Here is a 22,212-nt window from a genome sequence, read left to right on the forward strand (position 1 = left end):
AGATGAAGCTTCATATGAGCACACCATAGCCAGAGTCATCAAACATGTCATCTCACCGTATCAGATTCTCCACGCGAAACTCCAGGAGCAGCTTCAAGAAGCCTTCCTCTTCCTGTATAGCTCCCGAATTCGATTAACTAAATTCACTTTTAACACTTACGCCTGAGGCTTTACTACTTTTCTGCAACAACCAAATCTCTAATGCCAGCACCCCAAAGATGATAACATCAGATTCCTTGTTTCCCTTGCTTGTGAGAATACCAATGATATATCTAGTGAGAGTGGTGACAATGTAGTTGACATGATAATGAGAACTGTACAATATATTTTAATAAGTGGAAGGGCTAAGATTTAGCAGTTGAGCCGGGTGGCTAATTTATAAATCTTTAAACAGAGTGAACTTAAACTGTTCAATTGGACATGAATTTGTACTCAGTTTCAAAGAAAATCAATTTCAGAAAAGACGTCAAAATTGATCAGTACAAAAGAAAAAGGGAAAAATTAAATGTTTTAACTGGATAAGAATCTCAAATTAATTACACTGGTCATCAATTTAACCTTCGTGTAGAAGCATGGCAGATGCAGAAGAAGCTGAAGAAGATGCGGTGAACTGGGAAGAATTAGTGTTGTAACTATAACTTGAAGATTTGTTCATCCCTCCTTCAGAATCTGTAAGGCCATAGGACATTATTGAAAGTGAAGATGCAGATATTGGCGGGGCGAAATATGATGGCACGGGCATCTTTGATGGGAGAATAGGCAATGGAGCATCAAAATTAAGTACGTGAAGTGCTTGCCGAATTGAGGGTCTAAGATGTTCATCCGGATGAGCACACGAAAGGCCGACAATCATCAAGCGTTCCATCTGCGTCTTGTTAAAATCTCCGCATAGTCTTGGGTCAACTGCTTCAAGTAGCTTTCCTTCACCATAGAGCTCCCAAACCCACTGCACCATGGACACCTGATCTTCATTACTGGCCTTTGGGTTGATAGGTTTTCTTCCACAAGCTATCTCCAATGCAACAATTCCAAAACTGTAAACATCTGACTCTCTGCTAGCCTTGCCTGTCATTGCACACTCTGGAGCCATGTAGCCCATAGTCCCTGCCAAAACTGTTGTTTGAGAACCTTTTCCATGGTCTACAAGCCTAGCCAAACCAAAATCCCCAAGCTTAGCATTGAATTCTGAGTCCAACATAATGTTGCTAGACTTTATATCTCTATGCACCACACATTGTTCCCATTCTTCATGCAAGTACAACAGCCCCGATGCTAAGCCTTGCACTATTTTGTACCTCACCTCCCATGTCAACAAGCTAGTTTCTTTGAAAAGATGGGAGTCTAAGCTTCCATGAGGCATGAATTCGTAAACAAGTAAAAGCTCCTTTCTTTCATGACACCAACCAATGAGTTGGACTAAGTTCCTGTGTCTCAATCGGCTAATGATCTTTACCTCTGCTGCATATTCTTTAATCCCTTGTTTAGAACCTCTTGATACTCTCTTCACAGCAACGAATGAATCAATCCCCTTCAAAAAACCTTTATAGACACCACCGAACCCACCCTCACCTAGCTTCTCTTCATCCTTGAAGTTATTTGTAGCTCGAGCCAATTCTTGGTAAGAGAACTTCTTTGGTCCTGTTCCCCTTTCAAATTCATCATCCATGTACTCTTCAAGGACATGACCATCTCCTTCATCTTCTTCGTGCCCACGCATAAACTTAATAACAATCCCAACCAAAGCGGCCCCAACAACTATAGCACCACCTCCAACACCCAATCCAACTGCCAGTCCTGTCCTGTTCTTTTTCCGATTCCTAAGAGAACCACCATTTGGCGGAGAAGCTGCAGCTGGATCTAGTGGATTGGTAGCTGGATCTATTGGATTGGTAACATTATCATCAATTTCTAAGCTTGAACTAAAATCCCACGAGTAAAGGGTATGTAGGGCAGATGCACTTCCTGTTGAAGCCGAAAAGCCAAAACTAACTCTTTCTGGCAGGTAATCCCTCAAACTAACTATTTGACTAAGGAATTGCATTTCTACAGTGTTATTTCTATAACCAGTGAAGGCGACACTCAGATTATGTGTACTTGAATTATAACTAATCCAAGCTTCAGTTATTCTCCCTCCACTAATATCACACGGCCAAGTAATATTATTTACAGATTGCATAGAGTTGATGTCAATACCAACATGCTCGCCTGGTGGATCAAAATAATTTGGGTAGATATCGAACTCCACAGCAACAAAATGATTAGCCGTTGTGTTTAGTAGCTGATCACGCCTTGTAAGACCTAGACCTGCACCCTCAGAGAGATTAGACGGAAGCTTTGATCCTTCTGGCGCAAGAAAGAAAGCCAGTCCATCTCCGTATGCAGTTCGACGTTGCGAATCGATGGAAAAAGAGAAATGGGTAGTGAAGTCTGTAAGATTCCCCGAGGCCTCGTCCCAAAGCTGCATCGGTTTGTAATACGTGGCTCGACCGGAACTTGAATTCATATTAGCATTTCTTAGATTTTTGGTGAGCTGAATAGCTCCATCTGCAGGATATGCTTCCTCGTATGAGATGTTTTGATCGGCGCCAACAATAAAGCTGGTGAAGTTGAAAGATAATCCACTCGCAGAAGGGATTATTAGTGTGAAAAGAGTTGAGAAAACAAAAGGAAGAAATGGAACAGGAGGCTTTCCCATGAAGGAAGTTGAAATTGTAGTGCTGCTATGCTTGGGGGTTAGGAAAATTGCAGAATTTCTTTAGTTAATAAGGGCAGGTATAAGCGTGTCTGTGGCGTTAATTTGCATGGTAATGAAATGTTTATTTCCAGCCACTGCGTGGACCTAAAAACACGGTCGCCTCAAGTGGGAGCCTTTGTTTATTAGCATTAGTTAAGAGTTGTAGGACTTTCAAGATAGGCTGCCGTTTGAATGTACTTGAAACCTTCTTGACAATTGACTTGTTGTCTCTGCCGCCTCTTCAGTGTGAACCAAGTCATTAATTAATAATTTCTTTGTTTGGTTTGTAAATCAATAAAAAAAAATTATTCAACGTTGAAAAAACATATTATTTTTTAAGTGTTTATAATTATATGTTTTTACGTAAATTAAATGAAACAAATAACATGAACTCTTTGAATCTCTTTCTAATTCTATGAATATTTATAATATCAAAATAAAATATTTGACACTTTTGATATTATAATTATATCTACTAAATTAATTCTTTTTTGAAGTTATTTATTTTAATTTTAATATTTATAATTGTTGGGATAACACTGAATAAATAGCTATTTAATTTAATTCAAGATATAATTATTTTTTTAACAGTTATAATGTTTTATTGTAATGTTTTAAATCTATATGAACTTGTTACTACACAGAGAAAAATATATACAAAACAAACATATTTTCTTTTTTTATCTTTTTTTCTTATTTTTTCATAGGTTTAAAAGGTTTGGTTGTATCTTAAAGATGTTGTATTTGTATGAGACAAATAAACACTTTAAGAACAATATTTTTCACACCTTAAAAACAGCTCTATATTTGTTTCCATACCTAAACAATTTACTAACATTAACAAAATTAACATTATTAACAAAAAAAAAAAAACTAAAGGAGGAAGGGGTTTTACTCTTCACATTACTCTATTCATTTCAATATTGTTTTTTTTTTCTTTTTTTTCTTTAATTTGTGTTTTTTTTTTCAATTTCAATTCTATTCTTCAACATTATATTTATTGAAGATTATACTTCATAATGTTTTTTAATTCACTTTTTATAAGGTTATCTCAGATCCATGATCCGGGCTGTAGGTTTGACAGGTTAACTCTATTGACTTGATTTTTTTTCTTCTTTTTCTAATAAACTTTTGTTTTAATCAATTTTATCATTTAACATTAGGTTAACTAGAAATTAGATTTTACGATTTGTCTCGGTTTGCTTTCGATGATATTATCTTCATCTCATGACTCGAGTCACGGGGTTGTCAAGTTAATCCTGGTTTACTTGAGTTGTTTTTTTGTGTTTTTTTAATTAATTTTTTTTCAATTTTATTTTTCAACACTAGGTTGATTGAGAATTAAGCTTCATAATTTGTCTCAATTTTATTTTTATTATGTTATCCTGATCTCATAACTCGAGTTACAAGTTTAACAGGTTAACATGGTTGACTCAAGTTATTTTTATTAAATCTTTTTTTATTGATTTTTTTTTAATTTTATCCTTCAATATTAGGCTTATTGAAAATTGAGTTTCGTAATTTATTTTAATTTATTTTTTATAGGATTGTCTCAATTTTTATTAAAAAAATCTCATCTTAAATATTTATTTTGAGTGAAACTGTATTTTTACTTATCATTTAGGTTATCTTTTTAGACCCGCTAAGATGCTCTAGTCATGTTAAATCAATTCCCACACAATTTTAAAAACAAAATCTACTATAAAAAATACGAGCAATACCAAAATAATTTTTTTACAAAAGAAAATATCATACCCGTACAGTGTCTAAAGTTCATTATCCACGTACGGCATTCTCACCGAGATAACCTTTCAATCTCCCCTCTATTTCTCTTCCTTGCTTACCTATTATTTCGAGTTTTTCTATGATACATCCTTGTTGAAAAACAACTAAAACAAAACGTGGAATCAATGGAGCTCCATTCATATTTTCTATTATTTTGTCTTTCCCGTTGAAAAATTCATGCTTTTAAATTAGAGTTATTTTGGTATTTCCATAAGGTACATTAATCATTATTAATTTATTCAGGACTATTTTTATCTATTCAATGTTTTAATAAACAGTAAAATAATCAAAATATCCTGAGAGTTATAAAAAATAAGTAGCCTCGGGTAGAAGTATTTAGATATTTTTGTTTTTTCATACACAATAAAATTACACATGTATCTTTGGATGCAAGACATTGAATTCATTATAATAAGAGGTATTTAGATCTTTTTATATGGTGCATTAGTTTATTAATTATTAATTTGTTTGGAGGTATTTTCATCTATTCAATGTTTTAATGAACAATAAAATAACCAAAATACCCACGGGAATTAGAGAAAAAAAAAGTGATCTTGGGTAGGGGTATTTGGATAATATTTTTGTATTTTCATACATAGTAACATTACACATGTACCTTTGGATGCAAGATGTAGAATTCATTATAGTCAAGGGTATTTAGGTCTTTTAGCCTCGATTTTTTTGTTAATTATAAGTTTGGTTGAGGGTAGTAATGTAATTTAAAATTAAAATAATAATTTTATATTTAAAAAGTTGTTGATGCTTGCAGAACATGCGCCCACCTGTTGGAGTTACCACACATTTTGGGCAGCGCATGCAGTGGTTTTTAGCAGTCAAAAATAGGCTTTCATTGTCTCAGTTTATTCCTCGTCGTCCTCTCTTTCATTATAGGCGACGCTTGTTCTTCAAATGTGGTTAGTGTATCACTGATGATCCTTTTTCTTTCTTTCTTTATTTCTCTCTCCTTCCCAGTAAATATATTATGGTCCTCATTATTATTGTTATTTCAGATTCAGATATTTTAGCTTTGATTACTATTTTTAGTCATTTTCTCTTTTGTTGAAATTTTATTTGTTTTCAATTTAACTCTTGGTGTTTAATTTGTATATATAATTTCGATTCGTTTCTTCTACTTTTAATTTTTAATTTTTTTCGTTTGCTTTTTTGTCAAAGTTATTATGGCTTTCAATTTTATTCTTCAAATCAAGTTCATACTTTTTATTTTTTCAATAATAATAATAATGATGAAGATAATAATATTATTGATGATAATAGTAATAATGATGATGATAATAATAATTATGATAATAATTATAAAAAGAGTAATGAAAATAATAATATTATTGATAACAACAACAACAACAATTAAAATAGCAATGATAAAACCATTTAGGTGGTGGCCCGTAAAAAGCTTGGGATTAAGAGGTTTGCTCCCTCTGTGGTCTCAGGTTCGAGCCCTATGGTTGCTCATATGATGGTCACTGGAGGCTTACATGATCGTTAACTTCAGGGCCCGTGGGATTAGTCGAGGTGCGTGCAAGCTGGCCCGGACACCCATGTTAAACTAAAAAAAATAAACATAGCTGTCATCACCCAATTTTGGGTGATTCCCCAAAATTCACTTTTTTAAAAAATAAAAATCAAAAAAATAAAATAAAGGCTGGCAATGCGGAGAAAGCCGACCAAGAAAGGCTGCAAAATAGGTGAAAATCAAGCTGCAATTTTTGGAAGAATTTCAAGGCCCAACTGTACGCTATTATGCCCAAAAATAGAAAAATACAAATTCAAAGGTCAAATTAAATGATTATTGGATGAATTTGCATAAGAATTAAGTCCAATGACATAATTAAATTTTTAATGGGCCAATTTGATTTAATCATGGGCCAAATTGAATTTTAATTATGTTCAAGAATTAATTTGGGTCCAATTGAAGGATTTAATTAAGTGCAAGGACTTAATTATACTTTAAGCGGGTCAAATTAATTTGAGGGCTTAATTGGTGAAAAATTAAGTTTGGGAGCTTAATTTGGACTTAATTGAAAAATCAGAATTTTAAGATACCCAATTTAATTTTTACCAAGTGAATCGATTGAAATCAGGGGCCAAACACAAAACTTGAGGGACCAATTTTGAAGCCCGAAAAACTATTTTGCCTATAAATAGCCTTCAATTTCAGCTAAGCAAAGGGGGGCATTTTTTACAACAAAAAAAGAAAAACAAACCTAACCCTAGAAAATTAATCTCTTCTTCTGGCATCCGGCCGCCCCCCCTCCCCCCTTTTGGCTGAATTTGGGGATTTTTAGTTTTGTTCTCCCCAGCCGGCCACGGCAGCATCATCTTCTCCCTTTTCTCCACGCCATTTCACCATTTTCCTTCCCCTCTCCACAGCTGCTCCCCACTCCATTTTCCTCCACACAAGCCGCTGCTCCCCTCTCACAAGTTTTTCCTTCGGTTTCTCCTTCCCTTCAGCCTCCTCCCTCTACACCAGCCAAACCAAGGAGGATACAACCGCCAACTCCTGCCCCAAAAAAGCAGAACCGGCCACTCCCCAGCTTTGATTTCTCACACCCAGCCGCCGCTGGAACCTTCCCCTCTCTCGGCCACTCACTTCTCTCCGTCAAAATCAGAGGCCGGCTGCTGTTCCTTTCTTCCCCAGACCGAACACGGCGGCAGCCCCAACTGCCTTCTTCTTAGCCGTCTCCAGATCCTCCCCCAGCGGTGGCAGCAGCAGCAGCATCGCCAACAGGCGTGGAGCAGTCCGCCTTCTCCCTTCACAACGACAACCGAAGACCAGCAGCAGCAAACCCATTACCTCCTTCGGCTGAGCAGCGCCGTCCACACCGTCACCCACAGATCCATCTCCTCCTACAACCGACCGAGACAGAGGAGGAAAAACCCAAAGGAAAGCAGATCTGTAGAGACAAAAAAGGGACCCAAAACGGAGAAGAAATTAACTGCCATCTGTTGTGTTGTTGCGTTTTGTTTTGTTTTGCAGGTGACAGTGGCTATCAACGCCGGCGAGGAATGGAAGGGAAGAAAAGGCTGAGCCAGATCTTGTTGTTTCCAGTTTTTCCGGGCGGCGCGTGAACCCACGCGCCGCCAGTGGCGGTGGCGCGTTGGACACGCGCCGCCACTGTTCCTGCACACCATTCCTGCACTTCCAGAGGGTTCCCTTGCAATTTCTGGAGTTTTGGGGACTATTTTGTAAATTTGAATTATTTAATGTAATTTTTATTTAATTTTGAATTTTTGTAATTTGTATTGTGGATGTAAAAAAAAAAGAGAAAAAGAAAAAAGAAGAAAAGCAAAAAACAAAAAAACAAAATAAAAATAAAAATAAAAAATGCATGTTTGTATTTATTTCAGGGATCTTTTTATAAGGAGACGACAAAAGAATAAAGAAGGATTTAATATTTTGATTGGATCACGGTGTAGAAATACAAACTTGTACGAAAGTTGTATTTCTAAATTCCGATGAAAAGACAATTTTTAGAACTTCTTTAACACATCACAGCCACGAAGCAGCTTACCTCAGGTAGGGTGTGTTAAGGGTGCTAATACCTTCCCTAACCACAATCAGTCTCTTACCCGCGAATCTCTGACAAGACCAGTCAACCTGGGTTTCCTAGTAACCCTCAATTAAATACTAGGTGGCGACTCTCAACAAAATCAATTCCAATAACAGAGAGAAAAACTGCCATCGCCAGGAGCGGACGCTGCGCGGGATTTTTCCGACGTGCGACAATAGCAATGATAATGATGATGATGATGATGAGAGAGAAGAAGAAGAAGAAAAATTAGTGATGATAATAACATACTAATAATAGTTGTTGTAATGATAGTGATAATGACAATGGTAATAACAACAATAATAATAATAGTGATAATGATTGCGGTAATAGTTGTTAAAATAATGATAATATTAATAGGAATGCTTCTATTATTACTAATAATGATAATATTAGCAATAGTTGTGGTGGTGTTGACAATAACAACAACAACAACAATAATAATGGAATTACTTATTAATAATATTAGTGATACTGATTTTAATTTTTATTTTTGAATTGATGTTTTTTAAAATTATTTTTAGCATGGTCTCGTGACAAACAAATAGTTCTTCGTGTGTATACCAATACATGTATTCCTACATGAACATTTTTTGTAGAAGATGCATCATTACAACATCTGGATCGATAAATTTTTTATTTTTACACCTCTTGCATGGACACCTAATACTGCCTCCATTAATATTTCTGAGATTAGATATTACATAATTAATAAAACCCTGAACCCCATTACAATAATCCATCATCCGCAATCCTTAAGGTCAATCTCGATACATCCATAAACGATCATCCATCACTTCTATCGAACCTATATCAAATAATGATGACTACATGTATTAATTAATTATGTTAGCTAAATAAATTTACAAAAATATTGGTTTAGCTCAAGATTATTCAACCTATTTTAATATTTATCTTAATTCATTATCAATTATCTACGTAAATACAAATTTGTATACATTTACGGAAATTACAACTTGACAACAAAATTGACAAAGTATATAACGGACCCGTTAAACAAGTCATTATTTATTTCATCACAACACACCTAAGTTGATAATTCGACATAAGTTTTAACATTTTACAAAAAAAAATATTTAAAACAAATTATAACATGTATAAAATTATAAATGCATACAATAAGTTTGTTTGAGAAAAAAAAACAAATAAACATCTAAATAAAATATATTTATTAAAAAATATGCAATAAAAAAACTAATATTTTAAAATTATGTTCATATTAAAATTGTTTTTACTTAAGATGAAAAAAGATGAAAAATCATCAATAAAATTTCAATCAGGAAATGTTTTAGGTCTCTGTAGGTTGATGAATGCACAGTTCAATGATTGTGTTGATGATTGACACTTGGCCAAGCTCTTGCCCACAAGTAAGCATGGAGGTTTAAATATTAGTTTAATGCCAAATGGTTGGTTAATCCAAGGACCTAATTGGCGATTAAGGAAACATCTTTTATCTCCATTGGACAGCAGAATCTCCTTCACGTGGTCTCTCCCCCGATCACAGGTTTAGGCACAAAGTCCCATATTTAATAATTTTAATTTTAGCGTGTTGGTTTGTGTAAACAATTACCTGATAGTACGAGGCTGCTTTAATAAAGGGTTTCCTGTGCGATAATGTTCTCTTGTTTTAATTTTTTAGTAATCAAGATTTGAACATAAAAGCAAAATATGTTTTGGTCAGATCCCAATTCTTATAAGATTAAAAATATACGTGGTGATCAAGAGGTAAGAGCTTGGGATCAAGAGGTTTGTTCTCTCTATGGTCTCAGGTTCGAGCCCTGTGGTTGTTCATATGATGGCCACTGGAGACTTACATGATTGTTAACTTCAGGGCCCGTGGGATTAGTCGAGGTGCGCGCAAGCTGGCCCGGACACCCACGTTAAACTAAAAAAAAAAATAGGTGGTGACATGTGGTAAGAGCTTGGAATCAAGAGGTTTGTTCTCTTTATAGTCTCAGCTTCGAGCTCTGTGGTTGCTCATATGATGACTACTAGAGGCTTACATGGTCGTTAACTTTAGGGCCCGTGAGATTAGTCCAGGTACGCGCAAGCTAGCCTGGACATCCACGTTAAACTAAAAAAATATATACCATTTTATTTTGAGAAGTGAAGTTTAACTGATTAGATTTTAAATTTGTTTTATAGATATTACTAGTTTGTGTTCTACAAATCTTAAAACTACTAGAAGCTTACATAGTTGTTAACTTTAAGACTCATGGGATTAGTCGAAGTACGTGTAAGCTGACCCGAATACCTATATTAATTGAAAAAAATTATACAATTTGAACAAAGCTTCTATTTCATTTTTAATTTCAAAGATAAATTATATTATATTTGTATTGTTGGATCGGGCATATCAGAATTATATATTTTTAATTTTTAATCAATTATCTCATATCAAAAATATATCTCTCAAACTAAAACTTAGGTAAATTATCCATATTTGAATAGGTGATGCTTTCATGATTTTTTTTTTTTTTTTTGCAATCATCCTTTTGGATTCCAATAAAAGATGATGATGTGAATAACAAATGCATTGATTATAATTCAATACTCGAATATTAATACCATTAAATTTTTGTTTGATTTGATGTTTTATGAAAGTTTGTTAAAAAAGTTGATTTTTTTAAATTAATATTTTTAAATTATTTTAATAAGTTGTTATTAAAATAATTTTTAAAAATAAAAAATATTATTTTAATATATCTCTAAATAAAAACATCATTTTTAAAAATAACCGCTCTCAGTTTCTTAATCTCTACCGGCATCAAAACAAGAGAAATTTATATATTAAACTACACACTACCATTACCCATTTGACATAAAGGTATTATAAATTAACAAGAGGGGTTATGAAAAGCGTGTACCTAACCTCCCACATGGCCACGATGTCGAGAGAGGGCCCTCTTTTTTTAAAAAAAATAAAAAATGTAAGCAAAAAATGTATGAAAAATAAAAATAAAATATGATGGACAGTATTCCGACCCGCAAGCCGATATACAGAGCGGGAGAGAAACTTTACTCATGTGCACGCTGTATGGTATTGACAGATAATCTATTATAAAATATTTGATCTTGAGAGAGGTATCTTAACTAATTAGATTTTATATTTAATTTTTAAAGGTTATTAATTTAAATTTTATAAATTTTAAAATTATTAAAAATTTATATAATTATTATTTTAAGAATCCATAAAATTAATTAAAATACACGCAAGTTGTCTTGGATATTTATATTAATAAAAAAACAATACCTAGGTAAAGTCACATCAATATATACAAGAGAGTTCTTGAACCCTAACTAATAACATCCAGAAATAAAAATTATATGATAGTTTATCTACTAAGTATTCCAAAAAATATTTAATTAGTTTACTCAAAATAATTTTGATATATGCTTATCATGATTGTTGTTTTACTTTAATTAAACTTTCCAATTATCACTAATATTATCAAAAGTTAAATATGCATTTCACTAATATTTTAACGAGAAATATATAAAATTTAGTGACTAACTAGTGATGTTCTAGATAAAGATATTATTATTATTATTATTATTCAATATAAAAGCGTGAAGTAACTAATAAAATATTAATAGTTATTCTTTATCCACCCTAAAGTTTTATTTTATTTTAACAGAGCATATGTTATGAATTTTTTGAGTTGGGTCCATCTGCCTGGATATAACAATAACAGAGTCAAATCAACGAAATTGTTTTTTGCAAGGACTAGTTTATCGATGGGGAACAAACACAGGGTCTAAAAATGGGCATGTCCAGTTGTCACCTTGTCATCCTAAAATAAATAAATAAATAAGTCGCCGTGTTTTTGTGACAGCACGTGTCGATAACCTATTAGACAGATAGCTAATATGTCTGCTACCATCAACACACCAAGCACTGAATCCAGGAACCAGGTACGATGATCTTTTTTTCCTCCACTTGCTAGTGTAGCTCTATTGGAATACTCGCTCTCAGCTATTGACATTTGTCTGCAACAATCTCTTCTCTCCTTCTCAACCCTTTATTTGATTCTCGCGGCCCTAAACAATGGGCTTTTAGCACACCTCAGTTTAAAGGCAGTTTGGAAAGTAACGGTGTTTTTTAAAGATTTATATTTTGTTATGTTAAAAATAATTTTGAAAAAATAAAAAATATTATTTTAATATATATCAAAAATAAAAATTTAAAAATAAATAATTATTTCACACTCAACACCCTCTTAAAAAAAAATTATTTTTAATATTTAATTGGGCAAAACAAATCAACCACTTTACTTTTCAGAAAAAAAACATAAGATTGGCATCCTAAACATTTCTCCAAAAGGATAGCGGCTGGTGTACTTGGATTAATTAATATCGTCTCTTCTTTTCTATTCATACGAAAAAATCATGTTTTAATTACATTTCCTATAGTTTGTGATTCTCGTTTACTTACCATTCTTCTATTTTTTTTTGGGAACGATCCCAACTTTCCTGTTTTTATTGATATATATCATTACCCTGGGTTTTAGGGATTATTACTCTATTCATTGAAATAATTTTTTTCTCTCTCTTTATTTTGTATTTTTCTTTTCAATTTCAATTATATTCTTTAATATTATATTTATTGAAGACTGTGTTTTATAATTTTTTTTAATTTATATTTTATAATATTATTCTAGATTCATGATCCGAACCGCATGTTTGATGGGTTAACTTTATTGACTTGACTTTTCTTTTTCTAATTAACCTTTTTTTATCAATTCATCCTTTAACATTACGTTTATTGAGAATTAAATTTTATAATTTTTTTTAGTCTGTTTTTGATGAGGTTATCTCTATCTTATGAATCAAGTCACGGGTTTATCGAGTTAATCCTGGTTTACTTGAGTTTTTTTTTTGTTCTTTTTTAATTGATTTTTTTTTCAAATTCATTTTTCAATAATAGGTTGATTGAGAATTAAGTTTCATAATTTTTCTCAATTTTATTTTTATTGTGTTATTTCAGTCTCATAACTCGAGTCACAGGTTTATTAAGTTAACTTTGGTTGACTCTGGTCATTTTTTTTTATTGATTTTATTTTTCAATTTCATCATTCAAAATTGAGTTTATTGAAAATTTAACTTCTTAATTTGTTTTGATTTATTTTCTATAGGGTTATCATGATCTCATAACTTGGTATTGAGATTGGCAGGTTAACTCGAGTTATCTCAAATTTTTATTAAAAAAAATCAACTTAAATACTTATTTTGAATCAAATTGTGTTTTTATTTGTCATTTAGGTTGCCTTTTAGACCTCCCAAGATAATCGAGTCACAATAAATCAATTCTTACATTATTTAAATTTTTTTCTATTATAAAAAATATTAGCAATATTGAAACAATTGTTGTACATTTGAAAAACATTGTCTAGTCGTACAATGCATGTGTCAAATGATCTAATAAAAAAAAACCACACTAAATTAATACGTAAAGTTATTGTTCAGGGGAAAAAAACTAAATAGATACACTTGCTAGGAAGAAAGGAGACTAGCGACGTAAGTAGTAGCAACTGTAAGCTAGAAACAGACATTTTCAGAGAGAACAACAAAACAGAGAAGCACTTGAAGACACAAAATAACACAGTATAAGTGTAGCAAAAAGTTAATAAAGTGCTATCCTGCTCGCTACAAACAAGAAATTAGAAATGATTAATACAGAATAGCTAATATCCATTGTTAGGAGGAGGTTGCCAGTTCTCTCTAAAACTACTCTTAGACGATTGTTGTGGATGCCCCCATGATGATGGGGCTTTTGTCGTGTCTTTTATGCGATGTGTGGTGTTGAAAAGGTTTTTTAATTTAATTATAAAATTATAATTAATATTTAAAAGTCATTACTTAGTATTATGTTCATTAAAAACTTATGATTTGTAAGCATTTGGGTAAGAAATTGATTGTGCAAAGAAAAGACGCATCACCCCCAGTATACCATATCTAAGATAAGATTTAATTGTTTTTATACACACAAAGTTCACTACATTATATATATATAGTTTATATTTTTTTACTCATCCTAATGCTTTTTTAATTAACATAAATTATATATATAAAAATTATATTTTATTTAATCAACTAATTTTCATCAACAATGATTTAATAATATGATAGAATAGAAATAAAATACAAAGAGTTGCATAAAAGAATCTCACGTATTAGTTCTTAGTAAAGATAAAATGCTAAAAATTCACAAAAATTTATAATATATTTTATTAGATAAATAAAAAACAAGAAATTAAAGAAAATAAATTATCATAAAAACTAAAAAATAATAGCATAAAAAAGGCATATGAGCTTAAAATTGAGCCCATATATAATTCAGTTTTGTCCAGTTTGACCTGGATCAAGGTCCAGGGCTGCTTGCAATTACATGAATCATGCCTCAAAATCCCTGCAATCATGTTCAGGTTTCTACACGTAGCCGACATCAAGCTTCAAAATCTTCTTTCTTCTATCTTTTTCCACCAAAAAATAGAATTTAAAATTTATAGTTATTAAAATTCAAATAAGCTTATCTCCATATTCTAGAGATAAAATGGTTGAACTTTGACGTGGATGAGGTCTTACGTTTAAAAACCAATGTTAGGACAACATTTCGCTCATATCCCTTGTGTCCAGGTCATGCCCGCGTGTAATGACTTTTTTTAACTTTTTTTTTATATATTTTTTTTTCAATTACATTTTTTATTTGCGTTTTTTTAATTATCTCAACAAATTTTTATTTTGTTTTTTTAATATTTTTTTATGTATAAATAATTCTTAATTTATTTAATAAATATATGTGTAAATATTTTAATTTATGATTGAAAATATTTTTAAAAAATACTGAAAAAGCTTTTACATTTTCTTTTTTTAAAAAAATCCAACCCATCTCGGGTCATATAGCAAGTTTTCGCTGTTACGTGTCGGTAAATCCCGTATCTAACCCGTCAAATGTGTTACTGCACAAATATCTGATGGTCAAACGGGGGTGCACGTGGATAACAAGCAAGGAAATATGAGACCACTCCGTGTCAGGACTCGAAGACGAGATTGATTATAAACAGAAGGAACAAATTCGCCCTTGTCCAGGAAGGGGAAAGAAAAATAGCAGCAGCAGCAGCAATACTTTTGCAATTTCTGTCTCTTCTCCCAGCTAAATCTGGAGCAGTTTCTAGAATGATAGCTAGGAGCTTGGCAACGGCGAGCTTGGCAATAGCCGAGATGATGAATCTCCACTCACTAAATCTCTCCATTGTTGAGCCACTGTCTTAACTTGGGTGTAAAACTGAATTCCTGCTTTTCCTGCAGTAGTTTATGAAACACTAGCTTAAAACTTAAGAAATTAACCCAGACCCCTCAATGTGAGCTTTTTGAACTGGAGAATTCACATAGAAATCTTCCAAAGAACACATATTTACCGTCAAAATTGACATCTCCAGCAAAAGATGGTTTCACACTGATAAAAGACAAAATCAGCCATAAACCATGAAGGATTCAAAACATTCTGATTCTGTGCGTGGTGGTCGTATGCAGATGCAAACTAAACCAAATTATCCAGGTTATTGTTGTACCCCGTTTATTCTTCGAACGAGTCATATGATGAATAACTTCCTGAGCTATAAGAGCATTATTTGTTGTCCCATGACCAGGAACAAAACTGCTCTGAAGAGGACCAACCAAGTCATCCGGATAAGGCTGCAATCTATTGACCAGAACATTAGTAATTAGCTTATAAACAACATTACATTAGCTAATTGGGTGAAATTGCCTCAGATTCGTTGGACTCTCCTCCTTAGGAATGAGCACCACCAAGGTCTCTGCTAAAACCCTTTCACTTTTTTTTTTTTTAATTATTCTAGTTATTAAATTTCTTGTTACTTGATTGATATAATTTCTTTTTAATGATTAGGAAATATGAATTTTGTTCACCTCCTTTTGAATTATTAGGGGTTGACATACATTTTTAGTTTGTAATACTAACAAAATGAATATTAGCCCCTTTTCGGTTTGTCATTCCAATTCACTTTATCACTAGATCAAGAGTAAAACCTTGTTTAAACTACATGGATAAAATTGAGAATTTTTAAGCTATGAAGATGGGGTTAAACCGTATCTACAAGACCTAACTTAGAGTTTGATTTGCCAAATATCTAGGTCACATGTCAACTTAAGCTTTGAATTTTTTAAAACCCTTTAAACTATGTTGTTTTGATTAAAAAGTAAATAAATAAATAAATAAATAATAATAAGTAGGTGATATGATCAAATTATTGGTGTTTTCTCCTTATTTTGATCATACCACTTACTTATTTTTTTATTAAATAAGTATATTTCAAACTCTTTTTATTATTCAACTGAAAACCATGCACAAAGAAAGTTTCAATCGGATGATTTATCATTGACAACTCATTTTAAGTTATTAACATGATCATATTAATTATCTTATTTGATTAACGTCAATACTTATAAATATTATCAAGTATTCATGGTACTAACTTATGTCAACAACAAATCGAGATTATTTCATAGCTCTGGTGTCAATTATCCATACAGTAGTAGGCTATAAAACAATCAAGTATTTGTTGTGTCAAGGGTTATACACCACAAATCTAGACTCACCACTAAACAAGCAAGGTTTTAAGATTGATTAAGATAACAATTATAACATATGTTAATAGCAAAACTTCTTGGATTTGAACATTAAAGTCCATGTTGAGTTTGTACTATATTTATACTTATACCATTAGTGTAACCTTTTCACCTTGAAAAAAAGAAAAAACTTAACATGATTAGAAAAAAAACATAAATAAACAAAATAAGAATATAGTTATGATATAAATCAATTAAGTATAATAAATGAAATAATAAGCATAAACAAGAGATTAATGAGAATATAATATAAAATAAAACTTGAACATTATAAAAATACAAAAAAAGAAGAAGCAAGAGTATGTTCTTGATCTGAAAACCATGATGTATAAATATATGGGAAATGTCTCCTTTTATAAGCAAAAAATTAGAACTATTGATTTGGTAGCTAACTATTAATTTGGTGGTTGGACAAAACATCATTAATAACATCAAAATTTAAACAAATGATTTTCATAAAAGTTGAGGGTATTTGTCTCAGTTTTCCAAGGAAAAAAAATAATGGGCTCATTTTGACTTCTAAAACTCGAAATATAGGTTGAACACCAACACCAAACAACGTCTGAGTTGTAGGACAGACTCAGACTTCTCTTTGGTTGCTAAGATTTGAACTTCAGAATGACAATATTGAATCTTGGACTCTTCATAAATGTTTTAGGTCTATGTTTTAACTTTACATAAAGATAAACCACACCTAAATCCAAGATTTACAACTCCATTTATGATCCAAAAACCAAATGGTGTTCCAGTTTGAATTGAACCAGCCCAACTAGAATTACTTCTCAAAACTTAATCGTCTTTTTGTTTTTTCAATTTCAATAGTTAAACATATCGATCAATCTTTTGAATTGTGTGATATGTCTATTTTATAAACCTGCATTTATCATAAATTAAAGATATTTTATGTTATCAGACTTGTTATTATAAAACATGCTTATATTAGAGAATTTCATAATACTTCAAATACAAAATAAAGATATAAAATCCTAATAAAAATTCACTTTTAGGTTTTGCTACTTACTTTACTCGTACAAAATCTCAAATAAGTGAATCACTAGAATGACCAATTAGATTTTTTACGGAATCTTATACAATTATTGAGCCCATTGATTCTCATCTTAGAATTATACAATTAGATTTGACCAAGCGAAATTATCGATACCAACTGTTCAAAGTCATCCTGTCGAAGCCATTTACTAATGGAATTGGGTTCAAGGGAAAGTTCAATGTTTTGAGTTCACGAGGAACTCTTACAATTATTGAACCCATTGATTCTCATCTTAGAATCACAGCTTCAGGTTCCTTATGCTCATCATTGCATTTTTGGGAATGTTTGCTGGAATGGGACGGAGAGATTTTGCTAAGTTTTCTTATTTTCTAGAAAATGCAGTTATAAAATCTTTGATGGCGTAGAGGTTTACCGAATGATCTTGGTAAACTAAATTGGATTAAAATGAAGAATCTTGCTGACAGAACATTGTTTATGGGCACTAATTGCAGCATGTCTGTATCGGCAAGCAAAATTGGATGCAGCACAGTTGATTTTCGTTGGTGGATATATCATGTGGAACGACTAATGAGGTATAATTTGTCCTTCCTAATAGTCTCAGGCATAGTTTTAAAACTCGGCCAGGTCCGGTAGGTCGACCCAGCTGACCCGGGACTAGAACCGGGCCGGGTTGATGAAAAAACCAGTTAGGAATTTGGCCCGACAAAACCCAATCAACCCAGGTGTGACCTGACTGTGTTTTCTTTATATATATATATATATAAAAAAGTAAAATGCCACCGTTACAAACCTTTTAAACTATGAAGAGTCGAAAACAAAAAACTTAATTTCTTTAATCTTCAAACCTATATCTGTTGCAATGAAGAGCAGAGGAATTTAAATTCAAGGCAAGCTTGTTACTTGTTTGGCTCTCTTCAGTTCAGATCTACTAATCATGGTAAGATTAAGCTCCTGTTATCTCTTTAATTTTTTGTTCTTCATCTGGGAAAGGTATTATTAACTCCCTGGATTAGGGCCTGACTCTATCTCTCACCTTATCTTCTGTTGCTGTCAAATAGAAGATTAAAATTCTGGTTTGAGAATGAAAATGATATGATATAAGAGAGGAAATTGTGCAGTTTTATTTACTATTGCCACTACCAGAAAATCGATAAATACAAACGGAAATACCGAGAGAATATTTCTATTGGTAAATTTCCGAGGGATTTTACCGATGGAAATATTCCCTTGGTATATACCGAGGGAAAAAAAATTAAAACAAAGCAAAAAAAAATGATGGCGTGCTGTTTTTACCAACGGAATTACCGATGGAATTTATTTCGTCTGTAAAATCCGTTGGTAAACTGTGAACACTGTTCATCATGTCAATTACAAAGGGAATCACCGACGAAATTTTCCGTCGGTATTTTCCAGACAGCTCCAGAACTGTTCACTTTCCAATTACACTGTTAATTGTTGTTCTTTACAGACAAAATCACTGACGAATTGAAAAATTATTGGTGTTATTCGGCGGTTTTCTAAAAAATTCAATTAATTTAAAATTTTCATTTAAATATTACAGACGGAATCACCTATGGATTAAAAAATCGTCGGTAATTGTTGGCGGATTCTGAAAATTTTTTATGAAATTGAAAATTTAAATTAAATATTACCGATGGAATTACTGACGAAATACTTAAAAAATATTAATATTCAATTATCCGTCGGTAAATCCGTCGCTAACGCGCTCCAATAAAAAGCCCGAATCCCCTTATTTCACAAGAGACAAACTCATTTCTTATTATTATCATTCTTCTTCTTCTTCACTATATGTAAAAACATCAATATCTATTTCTTTCTCTTCTTTTCTCTCCTCATCTCCTTCTCTTTTCCTCCATGCTCGGGTATGTCTTCTTCTTCTTTCTTCTTTTATCCTCTTAGTTTCGTTTTAATTAATATGCTTTATGAATTTTCTCTCTCTCCTTAGCTTCACTTGCAACTACATTAAGGTAAGATTTTTCTTTTTTCTTCTTTTTTCATGATTGTTTTCACTGTATTTGTTTTTTATTTTATTTTTAATTGTTTTGTTCTTAATAATTATATAAATGTTGTTGTGAGATTATTTTTTTCATATGAGATCAATTTTTAATTGAATTTATTTTTTCGTTTTATTTATTTGTTGCAAATTTGTTTGAGTTGATTTTTTTATTCTTTTTTCCAAGCATTTTGAGTATATATTATAGAGTGTTGATTTATGTTAATTTAATTATTTTATAATTTTATAAAATAAATTATTTTAAAATTTTTTTAAATAATTACCGGCGGAATTACCGATGGAAATTCCGTCGGTAATAAAAAATATTATTACCAATTACCAACGGAAAAAAAAATTACCGACAAAAGATTCACTGACGGAGCATTTCCGTCGGTGATTTCGTTGGTAAATTAATTACCGATGGAATATGTGTCTTACCCCGACGGAAAAATTCCGTCGGTAAAACTGTTAAATCTTGTAGTGTGCAGAACCAAGAATTAAGGCCGTGCAATTTTACTTTTTACAAGAAAAAAACAGAAACCAAAGAGCAACAAAAAGCCAAGTTTGTATGAGGGAGGGGTATAGGTTGTGTCTACAACTTGCATACCTTTATTGGTTTGTAGCAGCATCAAACACTAGCCTTCTGGTTTTTTAGGGGCATCCAGCATTGGTTCCAAACAAAGAGGTGAGATGGAGCCTTATCAATTGCAGTTTTAATAATGTAGTTTTTCATATGGAGCAGGAGAAGCATTTGTGTTTATTGACGTATGATTCTGAGTCCAGGTAGATGCAGAGCAACTGCTATCTTTCTTTGGCAGCCACAGGGAGGATTTCAATTTTCCTTCGCCACTGCAATCATAGATCTATGTACAGAATTACCTTTTAGTTGAAGAGGATCTGACAGAGTTTGCAGACTCATTACTTGTTGATCCAGATGAATATGGCACTGAAAATGCTGCACTATATCTCCCAAATGACCATAGCTCACCAAGGTCATCAAGGAAAGCTTATGCCGAGGATAACAGTGACAGAACAACTTATCATGCCTATCGAGAGGTAATATATAATCTCCAATGACCATTTATAGCAACGCCTGATTCTCTCAATAATTATTTAAAAGAATGCTAATGGGAGCGTTGGAGTAATATGTAACTTACTCATTATTTCAATGCCACTAAGGACATTCTTTTTAGAGTCGTGAAAGACCTTCAAGTGAAATGAAATTCAATGTTTTACTGAGTTCATGCACAGGTCAACCATTCTAGATTTGCTGCATTTCTAGGCCAGGAATCATTTTGTATTTCATGTGTATTCTTTGAGGACACTTGAAAATTTAATTTGTCCGTTCATATCTTTATGACAATCTGCAAACTTGTATGGCCAACATTTTCAAGTCCTTAACTACGAAGAAATCAATAATTAAAAAGCCAACAAGATTGATCACTTCTTTTAGCAGTCTATCTTCAACATGTGTAAGTTGTGGGGTTTTGGGATTTATGCTTTTTGACTTTTCCAGCAATTAGTTTTCTTATACTCATACAACTCCATCTCCCGTAAGTTTCATGCTTATTGTAAGCATGCAACTATTTGCTCGAACCAGTTAGGTGTTGCATTGTAAAGTTTTATAAGTTTTGTATTGGAATTCTTTTTTTTTTATTAACCCGGGTCAACTCATCTAACTCGTGACCCGATCATTATACCGAATCGATCACCGGGTCGAGTTTAAAAACTATGGTCTCAGCCTGTGCTGATGTTTCTTTTATTATTATTATTAGTATTATTTATTTTATATATTGATACCGGCATGTTGTGCATGATTTTTCTTATGTTTAATTTCTTTATAAGATCAAATTTATGAAACATCACCTTACAATTCGATATTCCATTTGCTAGTAATTGGATTTTTGAAATCTTCTTAAAATAATAAGGTTAAAACAAGTTACTCTCATGAAAATATTATATTTTAATAGATTTGGATTACCGGGACAACTGTATTAACCTAACAATTCACTAATAACTATGCTATTTAGAAATTTTCTCAATTACAATTTTTTCAAATGTTGTAGGTTAGATTAATTTTTTTTAATATATATATAAAAAAATTTTTAGGTGACACCTTTATTTTTAAAAAAGATATGAAAAAATTGAGACCTACATAATTGACTTGATTGGATTCAATAAACTCGGTTGATTTAATAATATGATTAAAAAAAAGTATCGTCAATAAATAAAATAAACAAAAAAACATTAATGATAATTAATTATAAAAATAAACTGTCAATATCAAATTCGAGAGGAGAAGAAAGAAAACCTTATTGAACATTCATCATCGCTCTGTCATGGACACCGCCACACCACAAAAAAAAAAGTTCATCGAGACAATTCTAACACTATTGCAAATTTGCACGACAATGCCGAAAGAGGTCGCATA

At 32.0% G+C, this 22,212-nt stretch overlaps 2 protein-coding genes across 6 annotated transcripts in view; both read right to left on the reverse strand.

The window, feature by feature from the left end:
- The window catches only part of LOC127904915 (L-type lectin-domain containing receptor kinase IX.1-like), a 29,758-nt gene extending 26,975 nt beyond the window's left edge, over positions 1-2,783 (reverse strand). For 2 of the 5 annotated variants that reach the window (XM_052450066.1, XM_052450067.1), the window contains exon 1: positions 559-2,770. In XM_052450066.1, coding sequence (XP_052306026.1) covers positions 559-2,695 — 2,137 coding nt within the window. In that variant the 5' untranslated portion in view covers positions 2,696-2,770. Of the gene's footprint in view, positions 1-558 lie in introns of all 5 variants that reach the window. The other 3 variants (XM_052450068.1, XM_052450065.1, XM_052450069.1) reach the window with 3 other exon arrangements.
- The window catches only part of LOC127903922 (L-type lectin-domain containing receptor kinase IX.1-like), a 79,767-nt gene that overhangs the window by 34,559 nt on the left and 22,996 nt on the right, over positions 1-22,212 (reverse strand). The window lies entirely within an intron of this gene.

The sequence above is a fragment of the Populus trichocarpa genome, chromosome 1 (genome assembly GCF_000002775.5).
Source record: "Populus trichocarpa isolate Nisqually-1 chromosome 1, P.trichocarpa_v4.1, whole genome shotgun sequence".
NCBI classification, from domain to species: domain Eukaryota; kingdom Viridiplantae; phylum Streptophyta; class Magnoliopsida; order Malpighiales; family Salicaceae; genus Populus; species Populus trichocarpa.